At 43.6% G+C, this 17,591-nt stretch overlaps 1 protein-coding gene across 3 annotated transcripts in view; it reads right to left on the reverse strand.

Moving 5' to 3' along the window:
- Window positions 1-17,094, reverse strand: part of rexo5 (RNA exonuclease 5) — a 58,023-nt gene extending 40,929 nt beyond the window's left edge. For 2 of the 3 annotated variants that reach the window (XM_080206899.1, XM_080206898.1), the window contains exons 1-4: window positions 16,981-17,094; window positions 13,866-14,140; window positions 3,545-3,660; window positions 1,626-1,752 (exon numbers count right to left, since the gene is read on the reverse strand). In XM_080206899.1, coding sequence (XP_080063025.1) covers window positions 1,626-1,752; window positions 3,545-3,660; window positions 13,866-14,000 — 378 coding nt within the window. In that variant the 5' untranslated portion in view covers window positions 14,001-14,140; window positions 16,981-17,094. Of the gene's footprint in view, window positions 1-1,625; window positions 1,753-3,544; window positions 3,661-13,865; window positions 14,141-16,980 lie in introns of those variants that run through there. The other variant, XM_080206900.1, reaches the window with a different exon arrangement.
- Between the last annotated feature and the right edge of the window lie 497 nt (window positions 17,095-17,591).

The raw sequence follows: 17,591 nt of genomic DNA on the forward strand, positions 1-17,591 counted from the left end.
ACTGTATGGGCTCACTCGATCTTGCTTTATTAAGTCATATCATTTTCGCCAAAGGAATGCATTCTTTGGGACCTGGGTTCTCTTTGAAGCCCCTGTTCACTTTTAATAATTCTTCTACTTGCAAGAAGGATCTCTATTCACCACAATTCTTCAGTGTTTTGAATAAATAAAAATATTGGGGCTCAAGATTCTGGGATTCAGAGCTCCATCATCAACCGGCTGAGCTGGTCGCCAATGCAGGAACTGACTCCACTGCATGGAAATTCATAAAAATCACCCGTTCCATTTTGTATGTCTACTTTGTACATTCAACAAGTTTATGAAGAAGAATCGTGAAAAAGGATTTGCGTCCAACACGGAGATAGTGCCTGCCACTGAACAGAAAGGCACCAAGATCAATTGTGCATGCTATACTAATGGGAATTTAACTGGCGCGGTGGTGCAGTGGTTAGCACTGCTGCTTCACAGCCCCAGGGACCCGGGTTCGATTTCCAGCGACTTGGGTCACTGTCTGTGTGGAGTTTGGACATTCTCCCCATGTCTCTATGGGTTTCCTCCGGTGTCCTCCCAGAGTCCAAAAATATGCAGGTTAGGTGAATTGGCCATGTTAAATTCTCCCTTTGAACGGGCACCAGAGTACAGCAACAAGGGGAATTTCACAATAACTTCATTGCAGTGTTAATGCAAGCCTAATATATAAACTTTACTGGTAGTTCAGCTGATCAATCATTCAACATGGTGAGTTGGATGGAATGATATTTCCATCCAATCAGGAAACAAGACATGGTCCATAGAGATGGTGAGTTCTAAAGTAGCAAATATCAATTGGGTCAAAATCCTGGAACTGCCTCCCTCACAACACTGTAGGCCTACCCTACATGGATCGCAGCAGTTCAAGTTGGTGGCTCACCATTACCTTCTAAAGGACAATTAGGGACTGGCACCAAATGCTGGTCTTGCCAGTAGCACCCACATCCTATGAAAGAATACATTTTAAAAAAGCGAGTCAGGCCGAAAGTGAGAAACCTCCCACTTTAAACGCAGTACAGACCAGTTCCAGAGAGAGATCAGACGGGCAAAGTTGTATTTAGTCCACTAACAGGGACAGTGTGACATATTAATTGCAATGTCATTCAGATCAATGAAAATTTGCATTACTCAACTGCAAATTCAGAGTAGACTTGTGTTCGACTTTCTTACTTTGTTTAACTCCAATTACACAGATGCTACCTAAGTTAGCAGCAGCCACTTTTGAAGCAAAAATATTTTAAAAAGAGTAACAAACTGACATGATTTTATTTAACTGATTGTTTTAAGCACAACAGAAAGAATTTATTTCGACAATTATGAAAATTTGATACTTGTTGCAACAGGGAGCAGTTGGAACATACAGCATCAACACGTTTAAAAGGATCAATACACGAGAGAGTGGGTAACAGAGGGATACTGAGATGGGGTGGAAAGAGGTAATTAGAGTGGGAGAGGCTGCTTTGGAATATAAATGTTAGCATAGACCAACTAGGTAGAATGGCCTGCATGAGACGTAGTTTCTATGGAATTCCTCTTCAAATGAGTCACAGTAGCTTAAAACAGATTTCCAAATGCAACATGAACACTGAACTTACGAATCGGAACTTTTCCCTCAGCTTCTTAAATTGGAGGTAGTATCTGTAGAAGTGCATCTGACTCACTCCATGTAGAACAATAACTGCTACTCCTTTAAGTTCTTTCTGTCTGTGAATTTGGCACCAGCTGTAGGAAGAAAATTGCACTATGGTATCTTTCTGCAGTAGGAGAGAGTGGCACAATGGTAACGTCACAGGGGTGGTAATTCAGAGACCCAGGCTATGGCTCTGGGGACAAAATAGAAAATGTTGGAAAATCTCAGCAGGCCTGACAGCATCTGTGGAGAGAGGGTAGATCTAATGTTTGGAGTCTGAACGACCCCTCGTCACAGTTAATGTTCTGGGGACATGGGTTCAAATCCCACCATGGCAACTCATGGAATTTAAATTCATTGATCTCAGTAATGGTAATCGTAAAACTACTTTGATTGGTTCACTCATATCCTTCCCTGAAATTTGCCATCCTCACCCGGACTGGCCTACATGTGATGCCAATATGTGGTTGGCACAATTGCCGTCTAAAAAATGACCCAACAAGGCACTCAGTTCAAGGGCAATTAGCTATAGGTGACAAATGCTGGTCTTGCCAGAGACACCGATTCTCATGAAAGAATGAAGAAACACTTTTAACAGTCATTTGGTGTATTCTCAGATTAAAGACCTTCATTGTAAATGGAAATTTATCTACTTGCTGATCAATGAAGTGCAGCACTTTGTGCAATTATGCACTTTCAAGCACAAAGGTGTCAAGGTGTGCAGCCAGTCAGACAGCCATCTGTTCCCATGGCATCTCTCAGACCCAGTTATTCAGTACCCAGAAACATAATACTTTACTGCTTTTGTTAAAATTCCATCACTTTCTTTGTTTTATTATTTCCAAACTTATATCTGAAAACTCCAATAATTTATGTTGATCGAGTTACTCAAATTCAGAAATATAGGCAGAGAACGTTAAAAATTTAGTGGATTAATCAGGATTTACAAGAGGAAGACAGATTCAAATCTCAGATGCATAGCTTTAATATAATTTATGCCTCACTAAATGCAATGTCATGTCAAAACAGCTCATCTGAGACTGGAATAATCGTGTGAAAATCCTTTTTGCTAATGTGTACCTAATCCATAAAACTATAAGACCATAAGAGATAGGAGCAGAATTAGGCCATTTGGCCCATCGAGTTTGCTCCACCATTCACTCATGGCTGACAGGTTTCTCAACCTCATTCTCCTACCTTTTCCCCATAATCCTCAATCCCCTTACCAATCAGGAACCTCTGTCTTAAATATACTCAATGACCTGGCCTCCACAGTCTTCTGTGGCAATGAATTCCGCAGATTCACCACCCTCTGGCTGAAGAAATTCCTCCTCCTTTGACTTCTAATCCTTTATTCTCAGGCTGTTCCCTTGGATCCAAGTCTCATCTACTAAGAGAATTATCCGCATGTCCACTTTATCCAGGCCTTTCAGTATTCTGTAAGTTTCAATGAGATCACCCCTCATCCTTCTAAACTCCATCGTGTATAGACCCAGAGTCTTTAAATGCTCCTCATACATCAAGCTTTTCATTCCTGGGATCATTCTGGTGATCTTCATTGCTTAATCCATCAATTTTTCTGTTTACAATTTGTTTTGGTAACCTCCTATTACATCATTACAGCAATGATTATTTTGCGTGAAAGTTGGAAGCAATTTTACATAAAGAAAAGGAGGACACTACAGAACTTACTGCATGTGAAACGAAAGGAGGATGCCAAATGACTGCACCCCAGTATTGAAAGAAACCAAAGCAGCTGCAGAGAGAGTGGAACACCAGCAGCTTGGCTCACTTAATAACAAGTTTGAAAGTCCAATGTCAAGTGGCTTCTCACTAATGACACGGTGGGGCAGAATTGATCATTAAACATCTAGTGTACATTACCTGGGCAGAGGGCTTCTCTGTTCTCCCAATACAGCATGATTTATTAGCTCGGAGAGCTGCTTGTGGGTGATAGCGCAGTGGCTACTTTCTGCACTGACAGTGAAAACTGAAACAGCCTAGAAAACACATATTAAAGAAACAGATTACTGCTCTGGGACAGAATCACAGAACCACATTTGAAATGGTGACAATTGCTTAGTGGTGGGATATAAAGAACAAAGAACAGTACAGCACAGGAAACAGGCCCTTCGGCCCTCCAAGCCTGTGCTGCTCATTGGTCCAATCAGACCATTCATTGTATCCCTCCATTCCCAGTCTGCTCATGTGACTATCCAGGTAAGTCTTAAACGATGCCAGAGAGTCTGCCTCCACCTCCCTGCTTGGCAGTCCATTCCAGGCCCCCACCACCCTCTGGGTTAAAAAACATCCCTCTGATATCTGAGTTATACCTCGTCCCTCTCACCTTGAGCCCGTGACCCCTCGTGATCATCGCCTCCGAACTGGGAAAAAGCTTCCCACTGTGCACCCTATCTATACCCTTCATAATTTTGTACACCTCCAATAGGTCGCCCCTCATTCTCCGTCTTTCCAGGGAGAACAACCCCAGTTTACCCAATCTCCCCTCATAGCTAAGACCCTCCATACCAGGCAACATCCTGGTAAACCTTCTCTGCACTCTCTCTAAAGCCTCCACGTCCTTCTGGTAGTACAGCGACCAGAACTGGACACAGTACTCCAAATGTGGCCTAACCAGCGTTCTATACAGCTGCAACATCAGATTCCAGCTTTTATACTCTATACCCAGTCCTATAAAGGCACGCATACCATATGCCTTCTTCACCACCTTCTCCACCTGTACTGCCACCTTCAAGGATTTGTGGACTTGCATACCTAGGTCCCTCTGTGTTTTATACTCTTGATGGCTCTGCCATTTATTGTATAACTCCCCCCTACATTAGTTCTTCCAAAATGCATCACTTTGCATTTATCTGGATTAAATTCCATCTGCCATTTCTCCGACCAATTTTCCAGCCTATATCCTGCTGTATTGTCCGACAACGTTCATCGCTAACCGCAAGTCCATCCATCTTCGTGTCATCCGCAAACTTGCTGATGATACCAGTTACACTTTCTTCCAAATCATTTATATATAATCACAAATAGCAGAGCTCCCAGGACAGAGCACTGCGGAACACCACTGGTCAGACCTCCAGCCGGAAAAAAGGCCCTTTGACTGCTACCCTCTGTCTCCTGTGGCCAAGCCAGTTCTCTACCCATCTAGCCACCTCTCCTTGTATCCCATGAGCCTTAACCTTTTTACCAACCTGCCATGAGGGACTTTGTCAAACGTCTTACTGAAATCCATATAAACGTCATCCACGGCCCTTCCTTCATCAACTGTCTTTGTCACCTCCTCAAAAAATTCCATCAAATTTGTAAGGCACGACCTCCCTCTTACAAAACCATGCTGTCTGTCACTAATGAGATTGTTCCGTTCTATTGGTGGAACGGCAAATTGTGCTGAGGGTGTGGAGAGTCTACAGAAGGATCTAGATAGGCTGGGTGAATGGGCCAGGAACTGGCAAATGGAATTTAATGTTGGCAAGTGCGAGGTGGTCCACTTTGGTAGGAATAATGGTAGGAAGGATTATTACTTACGTGGCGAAAAACTGCAGCAGGCGACAGTGCAGAGGGACCTCGGGGTCCTTGTGCATGAGTCGCAAAAACCCAGCTTGCAGGTGTAGCAGGTGGTCAGGAAGGCAAATGGGATGCTGGCCTTCATAGCGAGGGGGATTGAATATTAAAGTAGGGAGGTCTTGCTGCGGCTATATAGGGCATTGGTGAGGCCGCAGCTGGAGTGAGAACATAAGAAATAGGAGCAGGAGTAGGCCATCTAGCCCTTCGAGCCTGCCCCGCCATTCAATAAGATCATGGTTGATCTGTCGTGGCTCAGTTCCACATTCCTGCCCTCTCCCCATAACCTTTAATCCCCTCTCTTATCAAAAACCCATCAACCCCCGTCTTAAAAATATTTAGCGAGGTAGCCTCCACCACTTCAACGGGCAGAGAATTCCAGAGATTCACCACCCTTTGAGTGAAGAAGTTCTTCCTCAACTCCGTTCTAAACCGCCCCCCCTTTATCTTGAGGCTGTGCCCTCTAGTCCTATTACCCTTTCTGAGCGGGAAGAGTCTCTCCACCTCTATCCTATCCATCCCATTCATCATCTTATACGTCTCAATGAGATCTCCCCTCATTCTTCTAAACTCTAACGAGTACAAGCCTAGTTTATTCAGCCTCTCCTCATAGCTCAACCCCCTCAACTCCGGCATCAGCCTAGTAAACCTCCTCTGCACTCCCTCCAAGGCCAAAATATCCTTGCGTAAGTACGGCGCCCAAAACTGCACACAGTACTCCAGCTGCGGCCTCACCAATGCGCTATACAATCTTGGTGTCATCAGCAAATTTCGACACCATACACTCGGTTCCCTCCTCCAGATCATCTATATAAATGGTAAATAGCTGAGGCCCCAGCACTGACCCCTGTGGCACTCCACTAGTCACCAACCGCCAATCCGGATAGCACCCATTGACCCCCACTCTCTGCCTCCTATTTGACAACCAATCCTCTATCCATGCTAACACCCTACCCCCAACTCCATGTCCCCTGACCTTCTGCAATAACCTCTTGTGAGGTACCTTGTCAAACGCCTTCTGAAAATCAAGAAAGACCACATCCACCAGCTCTCCTTTATCCACCGCCCTAGACACATCCTCATAGAACTCCAGTAAATTTGTCAGGCACAACTTCCCTTTAACGAAACCATGCTGCGTCTGCTCTATCAAGCAATTCCCCTCATTACACAAGGATATTTTGGCCTTGGAGGGAGTGAGAGGAGGTTTACTAGGCTGATGCTGGAGTTGAGGGGGTTGAGCTATGAGGAGAGGCTGAATAAACTAGGCTTGTACTCGTTAGAGTTTAGAAGAATTTGGGGAGATCTCATTGAGATGTATATGATGATGAATGGGATGGATAGGATAGAGGTGGAGAGACTCTTCCCGCTCAGAAAGGACAGTAGGACTAGGGGGCACAGCCTCAAGATAAAGGGGGGGCGGTTTAGAACGGAGTTGAGGAAGAACTTCTTCACTCAAAGGGTGGTGAATCTCTGGAATTCTCTGCCCGTTGAAGTGGTGGAGGCTACCTCGCTAAATATTTTTAAGATGCGGGTTGATGGTTTTTGATAAGAGAGGGGATTAAGGGTTATGGGGAGAGGGCGGGAATGTGGAACCGAGCCACGACAGATCAGCCATGATCTTACTGAATGGCGGGGCAGGCTCGAAGGGTTAGATGGCCTACTCCTGCTCCTATTTCTTACGTTCTTATGTTCTAAACGCGCATACATCCTATCTCTAACAATCCTCTCCAACAACTTCCCTGCCATGGACGTCAAGCTCACCGGTCTATAATTACCTGGGTTATCCCTGCTACCCTTTTTAAATAACGGCACCACATTCGCTATCCTCCAATCCTCAGGGATCTCACCTGTGTCCAATGAAGAGACAAAGATTTCCGTCAGAGGCCCAGCAATTTCATCTCTTGTCTCCCTGAGCAGTCTAGGATAGATGCCATCAGGCCCTGGTGATTTGTCAATTTTAATGTTTCCTAAAAAACCTAACACTTCCTCCCTTGTAATGGAGATTCTCTCTAACGGGTCAACACCTCCTTCTGAGACACTCCCAGTCAACACGTCCCTCTCCTTTGTGAATACTGATGCAAAGTATTCATATAGGATCGCCCCTATTCCCTTGGGTTCTAAGCATAATTCCCCTCCTTTGTCCCTGAGAGGTCTGATTTTTTCCCTGACAACTCTTTTGTTCCTAACATATGAATAAATTGCTTCAGGATTCTCCTTAATCCTGTCTGTCAAGAACATTTCATGACCTCTTTTTGCCCTTCTAACTCCCCGTCTGAGTTCTTTCCTACTCTCTCTGAATTCCCCCAGAGCTCCATCTGTTTTCAGTTGCCTGGACCTAACGTACGCCTCTTTTCTTTTTGATTAGGTCAATTTCCCTGGTTATCCACGGCTCTCGAATCCTACCTTTCCTATCCTTCCTTCTTACAGGCACATGCCTGTCCTGCAGCCTTATCAACTGTTCCTTAAAAGACTCCCGCATGCCAGGCGTGGACTTACCCTCGAACAGCGGCCAATGAACGGCCACCAATTTCTGCCTTATCTGGCTGTAGTTAGACTTCCCCTATGTTCTATAAAGAACATAGATGCTTTGAAATTTAAGTTCTTAAATAATTTACCTTTAACAATTCTTAAAACAAAGTGAAACATTGCATCGGGGACTCAAATTCATGCCCAAGTTTCCCAATAACATCTTCAGTCTCATATCAGCTATCCTAGAAGGCGAGGTGTAAAGACAGTACTATCAGCAGGGCAGCTCAATCCTAGGGGTATCTGCAGCTCCTAATCACCAGTTCAAAAACAGCATGATGCAAACAGAAATAAATGCGACCAGGAGAACTTGCAATGCCCAAAGAAACCATGAATAAAAATTGCTGTAAATCTAACAAGAAAGATTCTATTTAAGATGCTACAGTAATGGTAGGGGTTAAAACACATTTATTGTTTTTAATAACTAATGGAGTTCACAAGGGGAAAAAAGATATAACTGCATTATTTATAAATGAATAAGATTGTGGCCATAAAGGATTTCAACCATGACTTTTAGGAGCTGCTTGTTTTAGAAATTACTATTGAATTTAAATTAATATTGAATTTCACTTTAATTAAATATAGCTCTGTACATTGGAACGGCAGGGCCACGTACCAACAATAACTTACATTTATATAGCACCTAGAACACGTGTAGTGATGAGCAACCTAGGCTAGTGAGTGGGCTGCATGACTGGCCCTCGTTCATCTCAGTGGGTTGCAAAATTGAAATCAGGCTTGTTCATTAACCATGACCCCATGAATAAGATTAAATACATTTACTAACTGCCAAATATTTCATAACAAGATATAGAAAATGCATGTAGATATCATAGATATCATAGAATCCTACAATGCAGGAGGTGGCCATTTGGCCCATCAAGTCTGCACCAACCATAATCCCACCCAGGCTCTATCCTCATAACCCAGTGCATTTACCCTAGCTATATATTAACAGAACTATTATCAACTTCAAATGGTAAAATCAAAAGAAATATTTACACTTCGGAAGCAGAGTGAGTGCATGGCTTTCATAGTCAATGTTGTGTGCAATCAGCACACACTTTGCTTGTCCTGGCTTAATATAGTGGTAATAGTTTGTTTATTAGTCACAAGTAGACTTACTTAACACTGCAATGAAGTTACTGTGAAAATTCCCTAGTCGCCACATTCTGATGCCTGTTCGGGTACACAGAGAATTTAGCATGGCCAATGCACTTAACTAGCAGATCTTTGGACTGTGGGAAGAAACCGGAGCACCCGGAAGAAATCCACGCAGAGACGGGGAGAACATGCAGACTCCACATGGACAGTGACCCAAGCCAAAAATCGAACCCGGGTTTCTGGTGGCATGAGGCAGCAGTGCTAACCAATGTGTGTGTATCACCTCAATTATACAGGTAGGAAAAGAATATGTGGATAGAAATCTGCAGAATGTATCAACCCTGCGCATGGGCAACATGCCAATGTTATTTCTAAATTATTCAAGTGCTCCTGTTCACTGGACCCTGTCATTAGAATATCATCCGGATAATATTGCACACCAGAGAGACCACCTAGAATCTGATCCATTGATCTTTGGAGTATGTCTAGTGCAGATGTTATTCTAAAAGGCAATTTTTTAATAACGAAAAAGACCTTATGATCAACGATGGTAAGCAACGGTTGAGACTCAGCAGCTACATTAGTCTGTAAATATGGTTGTGAAAGATCAACCTTGCCAAATTTTTGCCCACCTGATAATCCAGCGAACAAATCTTCATAAGAACATAAGAAATAGGAGCAGGAGTAGGCCATCTAGCCCTTCGAGCCTGCCCCGCCATTCAATAAGATCATGGCTAATCTGTCGTGGCTCAGTTCCACCTTCCCGCCCTCTCCCCATAACCCTTAATCCCCTCTCTTATCAAAAACCCATCAACCCGTGTCTTAAAAATATTTAGCGAGGTAGCCTCCACCACTTCAACGGGCAGAGAATTCCAGAGATTCACCACCCTTTCAGTGAAGAAGTTCCTCCTCAACTCCGTTCTAAACCGCCCCCCCTTTATCTTGAGGCTGTGCCCCCTAGTCCTACTATCCTTTCTGAGCGGGAAGAGTCTCTCCACCTCTATCCTATCCATCCCATTCATCATCTTATACGTCTCAATGAGATCTCCCCTCATTCTTCTAAACTCTAACAAGTACAAGCCTAATTTATTCAGCCTCTCCTCATAGGTCAACCCCCTCAACTCCGGCATCAGCCTAGTAAACCTCCTCTGCACTCCCTCCAAGGCCAAAATATCTTTGCGCAAGTACGGCGTCCAAAACTGCACACAGTACTCCAGCTGTGGCCTCACCAATGCCCTATACAGCCGCAGCAAGACCTCCCTACTTTTATATTCAATCCCCCTCGCGATGAAGGCCAGCATCCCATTCGCCTTCCTGACCACCTGCTGCACCTGCAAGCTGGGTTTTTGCGACTCATGCACAAGGACCCCGAGGTCCCTCTGCACCGTCGCCTGCTGCAGTTTTTCACTACGTAAGTAATAATCCTTCCTACCATTATTCCTACCAAAGTGGACCACCTCACACTTACCAACATTAAATTCCATTTGCCAGTTCCTGGCCCATTCGCCCAGCCTATCTAGATCCTTCTGTAGACTCTCCACACCCTCCGCACAATTTGCCGTTCCACCAATCTTGGTGTCATCAGCAAATTTCGACACCATACACTCGGTTCCCTCCTCCAGATCATCTATATAAATGGTAAATAGCTGAGGCCCCAGCAATGACCCCTGTGGCACTCCACTAGTCACCAACCGCCAATCCGGATAGCACCCATTGACCCCCACTCTCTGCCTCCTATTTGACAACCAATCCTCTATCCACGCTAACACCCTACCCCGAACTCCATGTCCCCATACCTTCTGCAATAACCTCTTGTGAGGTACCTTGTCAAACGCCTTCTGAAAATCCAGAAAGACCACATCCACCGGCTCTCCTCTATCCACCGCCCTAGACACATCCTCATAGAACTCCAGTAAATTTGTCAGACACGACTTCCCTTTAATGAAACCGTGCTGCGTCTGCTCTATCAAGCAATTCCCCTCAAGATGCCATGAAAGGAAGGGACAGTGATCGGCACAAAACACCGGATTTATGATTGTTTTAATATCACCACAACTACAAATTGAATCATCTGGTTTCATGACAGGTACAACAGGTGTAGCCCAGTCACTCATTGTAACCATTGTAATTACTGTAACAAGTTGCACTAATTCTTCTTCAACATTGGGGTTAATTGCATCTGGCACCGCTCTTACTTTGAGATTTTTGACTATTAGGCTTTTCACTTCAATTTCCTCCACTGAGCCAAGTGTTTCTTTGACTACGCTCTTGGATTTAACCAGAAGGTGCCACAGGTCTGTTTTGATATTGACTTGTTGACAGCATTGCAGTTAAGGGTTATCTTCTGCAACCATGATCTCCCAAATAGAACTGCAAAATTACCACATCGTATGGCAAAGCAACTTCATTGTTTGTTCACTCAACTTTATGTTGACCCCAATGTAACATTTTGACGGCACGAGTTCTGCCTTGTATGTCCTTAAAATTACACCAGCTAGTTTTAAAGGACAATGCTTCAGCTTTTGTTGATTTGATTTATTATTGTCACATGTATTAGCACAGTGAAAAGTACTGTTCTTGTGTGCTATACAAAGCATACCATTCATAGAGAAGGAAATGAGAGAGAGCAGAATGTAGTGCTACAGTCATATGTAGGGTGGTATGTAGCCTTAGGAATTAAAGATACAGCAGCATGAGTATCAACTTCCATCCCAATAGGTTGTCTGCTTAACTTTGGAATCAGCCAGAGTCTATGAGATCCATCCTATCTGGATAAGATATTAGGTTGGAGATCTTCACATTTCTGAACATTCGCCTCTTCAGTTGAGATTCCTTTCTCCATATTGCAAATTAATTTTGTAGAATGCAATTTGTTCTTCTTCTTGAAGATAACAAGATTCTTCTTCTGAATCTTCTTCTCAAGGGAAGCTGATCTAGGCCAACAAGCTTTTGCAATGTGACCCATTTTGCCACATTTCTTGGAGTGACTTGCCTTGCTCCAACATTCACTCACTGAATGGCCCATTTTGGCACATCTGCGACATGTGTATTGCTGTTCTGATTTCTTATGGGCAGTTGCTAACTTGTAGATCTTCATTCCTGCATCAAATTGTGAAGCCTCCTCAGCAGACAGTTCCATTGACACTGCAATTACCACTGCTACCTTTAAAGTCAAAGCATGATCAATAAGCATTCTTCTTTGTACAGCCTCATTTTGCGGAGCACAAACCAAACGATCTTGAGGAGAATCTTCTAATGACTCAAACTCACAATGTTGTGCCAAACTTTTAAAAAGTTGCCAAAAATCGAGCAATGCTTTCGCCTTCCACTTGATCCTTCCGGTGGAACCTAAGCCATTCTGCAAGGATCAATCATTTTGCAGAGTAATGCCCTTCAAGGATCTTTGTCAAGTCTTTGTAAGTTTTGGTTCTTGAGCTTTGCTGGATGAATCAAACTTTGGAAAAAATTGTAGGTTTTACTTCCATCATTCACTTTCTTCATCAAAAGGACCCATAGATCCCAAATGACCTGCCTTTTCTTTTGCAGGCACTAGCGACTCAAAACTACTCAGCATTTTTTTTTAGTCTTCTCAGTACTGTTCCTTTTACTTTGGAGATCTTTGACATGATTTTCGTGCCCCCAAGAGGCCCAGCCATATAGCAAAGCATTCCTTCTTTTCAAATATGCCAGATGCTACCTGGAAACTCAACCTTCTCTGATCGGGAAAACCGCTTCTTTCAAAACCAAACAGAGACCATTTCTCTTACTTGGCTTCGTTTCACTGGCACCTTAATCTTGTTGTTGACTTTTTCCCCTGACCTTCTAATATTTGAAATGAGGACCCACAATTTTTTTTCTTCCTTAAAATCTTTTTCAATGTTCCCAATGAAAGAAAATCCCAACTCATCCTCAATTTTCTGTTGTGTAATGGCCTATGTTAGGGGTTGTGGGTTTTAAACCAAAATAAAAGCTGTGATTTGCACACATAGATTCAAACTAACAAGTTATTCAAGGAGATCTTGCAGAGACAGAGTACAAATTCAAAATGACACATCAGCCTCTGCAACACCCTAATAACATCACCATCAAATTATGTAATCAGCCCTTAAAGCAATCTGCAACTCCTTTAAATATATAAAGATGAATAGACTAATGAGAAGGGATGGAAGGGTACCTGGATTTAAAGAAAGGCTGGCGTTTTTTTAATTTATTCATGGGACCTGGGCATCGTTGGCTGGCCAGCATTTACTGCCCATCCCAAGTTGATCTTGAAGGGCACTGCTGTGGCTCTAGAATCACACGTAGGCCAGACCAGGTAAGGACGGCAGAGTTCCTTCCCTAAAGGATATTAAGTGAACCAGATGGTTTTTTTTTCCGACAACAGTTTCATGGTCATCCATAGATTCTTAATTCCAAAATTTTGTTTTTGATTTCAAAATTCTACCACATGCCATGGTGGGCTTCAAACCTGGATCCCCAGAACATTGGCTGAGTCCAGGATTAATATCACTAAGCCATCTAGCACTTGTCACAACCAGTGGACATTTCAAAGCACTTTATAGGCAAGTAAGTACTCTTGAAGTGTAGAAGATGTGGCAGCGAATTAGTGTACAGCAAACTGCATACCATGGTCCATTCCTGAAAAGGAGGGTGGACAGCTGATCTGATCTCACACTTTGAGTGCAACTTCACAGTCAATCCCACAAACACTGTGCCACTGTGGCCCGGCTTGTTCTGCCCTTCAGCAGCTTCCCTCTCCTGATTGTTGTGCCTTTGTGGCAAGGCTGGGATATGAAATCTTGCACAGATCCTAAATTCTGCTATTGCAGTGGGAAGAACATTAAAACTCCAAAGAGTTCACAATGGCAGGGAACTTGAATTTTCAATGGTGACATTTATCTGTTCACAGAAAATTTAGCTCATTTATTGATAAAATCGCAAAGTGTGCATGATTGTTCATTTTACAAGCAAAAACCTTTGTTTTTCATTTCTTTACCTTTTGCTGCTCTTGATTGTTACATCTAATGGGACTTTCCACATTTTGGATGTTCTCTTTCTTCTTTTTTGCTTTCACTGCACTTCTCCCTTCCGGAAGTTTGTGTTTACAAGGTCTCTTAGCATTATTCGCCATCTGACCAATCTTACAATTGCACCCGTAGAAGAAAAAACAATACTGCCAGCTTAACCGTGAAGAAAAATTCAAATCAATTTGTCTGGCTGGCAGAAACACGAATCTTAGTTCACTAACTTGTTTTTGAAACTTCCTTGCATCTGTAAAAGACAAAACAAAGTTTATATGTTTGTGACTAACATTCAATTAAGAATTTATCAATTTTACTTACTGCACAATAAATATGCAAAAAGAGAGTCAAGGTCATAAATTAGATGTCTAGTAGTGATACTCAGAGGCCTGACTATAACTCATTACATTGCACCTTGCAACATTTTACTTTGTAATAGGTGCCATTTAAATGCAAGCTTTTAGTTTGTAATATGCTCAAAATATAACAATAATATTCATGACTTGTAATCTTGCTGAAACTTGAGCAATTAAAGTGCTCATACGTTACAATTTACACTGAATCTAATGTGCATACTAGCATTCCCATTCTGACTTGAACACTTAAAGTCATTTCTTATCAACATTCACAGTCCTTCATGCTCTCACTGTAACAGCAGAATGGTAACAAGCAGTACCATTCACAGATCCAAAATGAATATTTTAAAAAGACTTGTGTTTATATTGCGCCTTTCGTGACTCAGGACACCTTAAAGCACTTTATAGCCAATGAAATATCTCTGAAGCAAGAATCCCAACACCACAGAAGGAGCCCATTTGGCCGATCAAGTCTGTACTGACCACAATCCCACCCAGGCCCTATTCCCATAACACTTGTTCACCTTGGTAATCCCCCTGACACTTGGGTCAATTCAACATGGCCAATCAACCTAACCCACCTATCCCTGGACTGAGAGAGGTAACCTATGCAGACGTGGGGAGAAAGTGCAAACTTCACACAGACAGTCACCCGAGGCTGGAATTGAACCTGGGTCTCTGATACTGTGAGGAAGCAGTGCTAACCACTGTGCTGCCATGCCACACCAGATGTGTGATCACTGTTGCCATGTAGGAAATTTGGCAGCCAATTTGCGCATAGCAATCTCCTACAAACAGCAATGTGACAAAGATCAGTTGTTTTGTTTTAACCGAGGTTGGTTGAGAGATAAATATTGGCCAGGATGATGAGATGAATTCCCTGTTTTACTTTGAAATAGTGCTATGGGATCCTTCATGTGCAGCTAAGACGACTGACAGGGCTGTGATTATTGGAGATGCTATCTTATTTGATAGCATCTCCAACAGTTAGTTAATAACATATTGCCGGATAGATTAGGCAAAGAGCTGAATTTTCATCAAGATAGCAAAAGGATTACAATATGTTGTTCTGAACAATAAAGAATGATCTGTAAATAAATCTAGCAAATTCTGACATAATTCATGTGTGTTGTAACAGTAATACAAACACAAGTATTTAAAAAGTTTTTTTCTGACTAAATGAATCATTTTATTAGGTGTGACGTCAAACTGAAATATTCAGGTACAGTGCTATTGGGTGCCCCATCTCCTAATCTCAAACTTCAAATACGTTTCGATGGTTCAAATAGTACATTGTCAGTCATAAAAACAGAAAAGAACACCAGATCAATCTCTGATCTGGACTGAATCACAGCATCATTACGATACTGAAGGAGGCCATCTGATCCATCACATCTGCACTGACTCTCCAAACAAGCATCGAGACTTGGTGCCATTCTTCTGCCTTTTTTGTCCGTTCCCTGCACATTGTCTTTATTCAAACAATTATCTAATGTCTTCCTGAATATCTCGATTAAACCTACTTCTATCACACTATAACATTTGGGTAACTTTGGTCAGGACGAGGGTTGGGGGTATTGCATTTGGACAACAGTGAACAAGGATGAGGGGAATTAATTCCCCACGGCTCCTTCCTGATTTTGGGTTCAAGTCACACTATCTGTAATCCCCACGGCGTATGTGGGCTTGCAAAATCTCCTGGTGGAGACAATACACATCTCTTTAACCTGTGCTTAATGTTCTCTCCACTCACATTGACTGTACCTTTAAGACTTGATCAGCTGTTAAGATTCACATTCCAACCATTATTTTGTAAATTGAGTTTTATTTTTATATGCCCTGTTTGTGAACAGAATTCCCACTTACCTGATGAAGGAGCAGTGCTCCGAAAGCTAGTGGCTTGTGCTATCAAATAAACCTATTGGACTTTAACCGGGTGTTGTCAGGCTTCTTACAGTGTCCCTCCTGAAACACCAGTTTGTGTCAATACATGGGTTGGCTGTGATACCACCCACCCCACCTCAACTCAGTCTGTGATCAAAAAGCCACAGGGGCAAGCTGCCACGTTACCTAAGGGAGCACACAAGAAACAGTTAGGTAGCATGGTGGCACAGTGGTTAGCATTGTGCCTCACAGTACCAGACACCCAGGTTCAATTCCGGCCTTGGATCACTGTCTGTGTGGTTTCCTCTTTATGCTCCGGTTTCCAGCCGCCGGCTAAAGACGGGCAGGTTAGGTTGATTGGCCGTGTTAAATTGGCCCTTAGTGTCAGGGGGATTAGCAGGGTAAACATGTGGGGTTACAGGAATAGGACCTGGGTGGGATTGCAGTCAGTACAGACTCTATGGGCTGAATGGCCTCCTTAGGTGCCTTAGGGATTCTACGATTCTTAACGTAAGAGGTCCAGGTCATTACCGACATTGCCAGGCTGAGCAAATTGGAGTGTAAACCAACATTCTCTCTTTCACTTTCCTCAGTCAAAAAAAAGACACGCAAACTCCAGACATTGACTAGATACTATCTGAATCTCAGCTTGGTATGTCTCCTGTTCTGCTCAAGATGGTAAGAAACTACAAAAGATCATGAATGAACCTCAGTCCCTGAAGCAAACCAGCCTCCCATCCATTGACTCTGTCTACACTTCCCACTGCCTCAGGAAAGCAGCCAGCATAATTAACGGCCCCACGCACCCCGGTCATTCTCTCATCCAGGACAAAAGTCTGAGGTCACGTACCAACCGACAGCTTCTTCCCTGCTGCTGTATGTTAACACACGTGACAATAATAAAACATGGGAAGACCCAAAACCCGGAGATTCCAACTTCAACAGCCAGCCACCACCAGGGGAGACGGAGAACCTGAGCACACGCTCGACGAACCACGTGCACGCACTGCACGTTCTCGTCGTCATCACGCATTCACGTCATTGCGTCACCCTCACGCAGAAGCCCCGTCCATCTCTAACGCCCCGCCACGCCCCTTCTCCGGCGCCTCCTAGCCCGGCCCACCACTAGCGTCACTGAAGTTGCGCCGCGAGCCCTCTTGAAGCCCCACCTCCTTTGCAGACCCAGACCCAGCTCCGCCCCGTCTGACGGGCTAACGTTCCACTATCATACCCCGCCCTTAACGAATCCCCGGCCTTCCCTGAACTCCGCCCCCTGGCGCTAGCCCCGCCCCCTGGAGCTAGCCCGCCTCCTGACGCCAGTTCCGTCCCCTGGCGCCGGCCTCGCCCCCTCAGACGTGACTAGCGATGCCCCGATAATATCGATGTGGTCGTGACGTGCCTGCAGTGGCGGCAGTTTTGAAAAAAAACTGCCCTTCATGAGTGTAATTTCTGAATTTTTTT

The sequence above is a fragment of the Carcharhinus amblyrhynchos genome, chromosome 18, assembly GCF_965287045.1.
Source record: "Carcharhinus amblyrhynchos chromosome 18, sCarAmb.v2.hapA, whole genome shotgun sequence".
In the NCBI taxonomy this organism is placed as follows: Eukaryota; Metazoa; Chordata; class Chondrichthyes; order Carcharhiniformes; family Carcharhinidae; genus Carcharhinus; species Carcharhinus amblyrhynchos.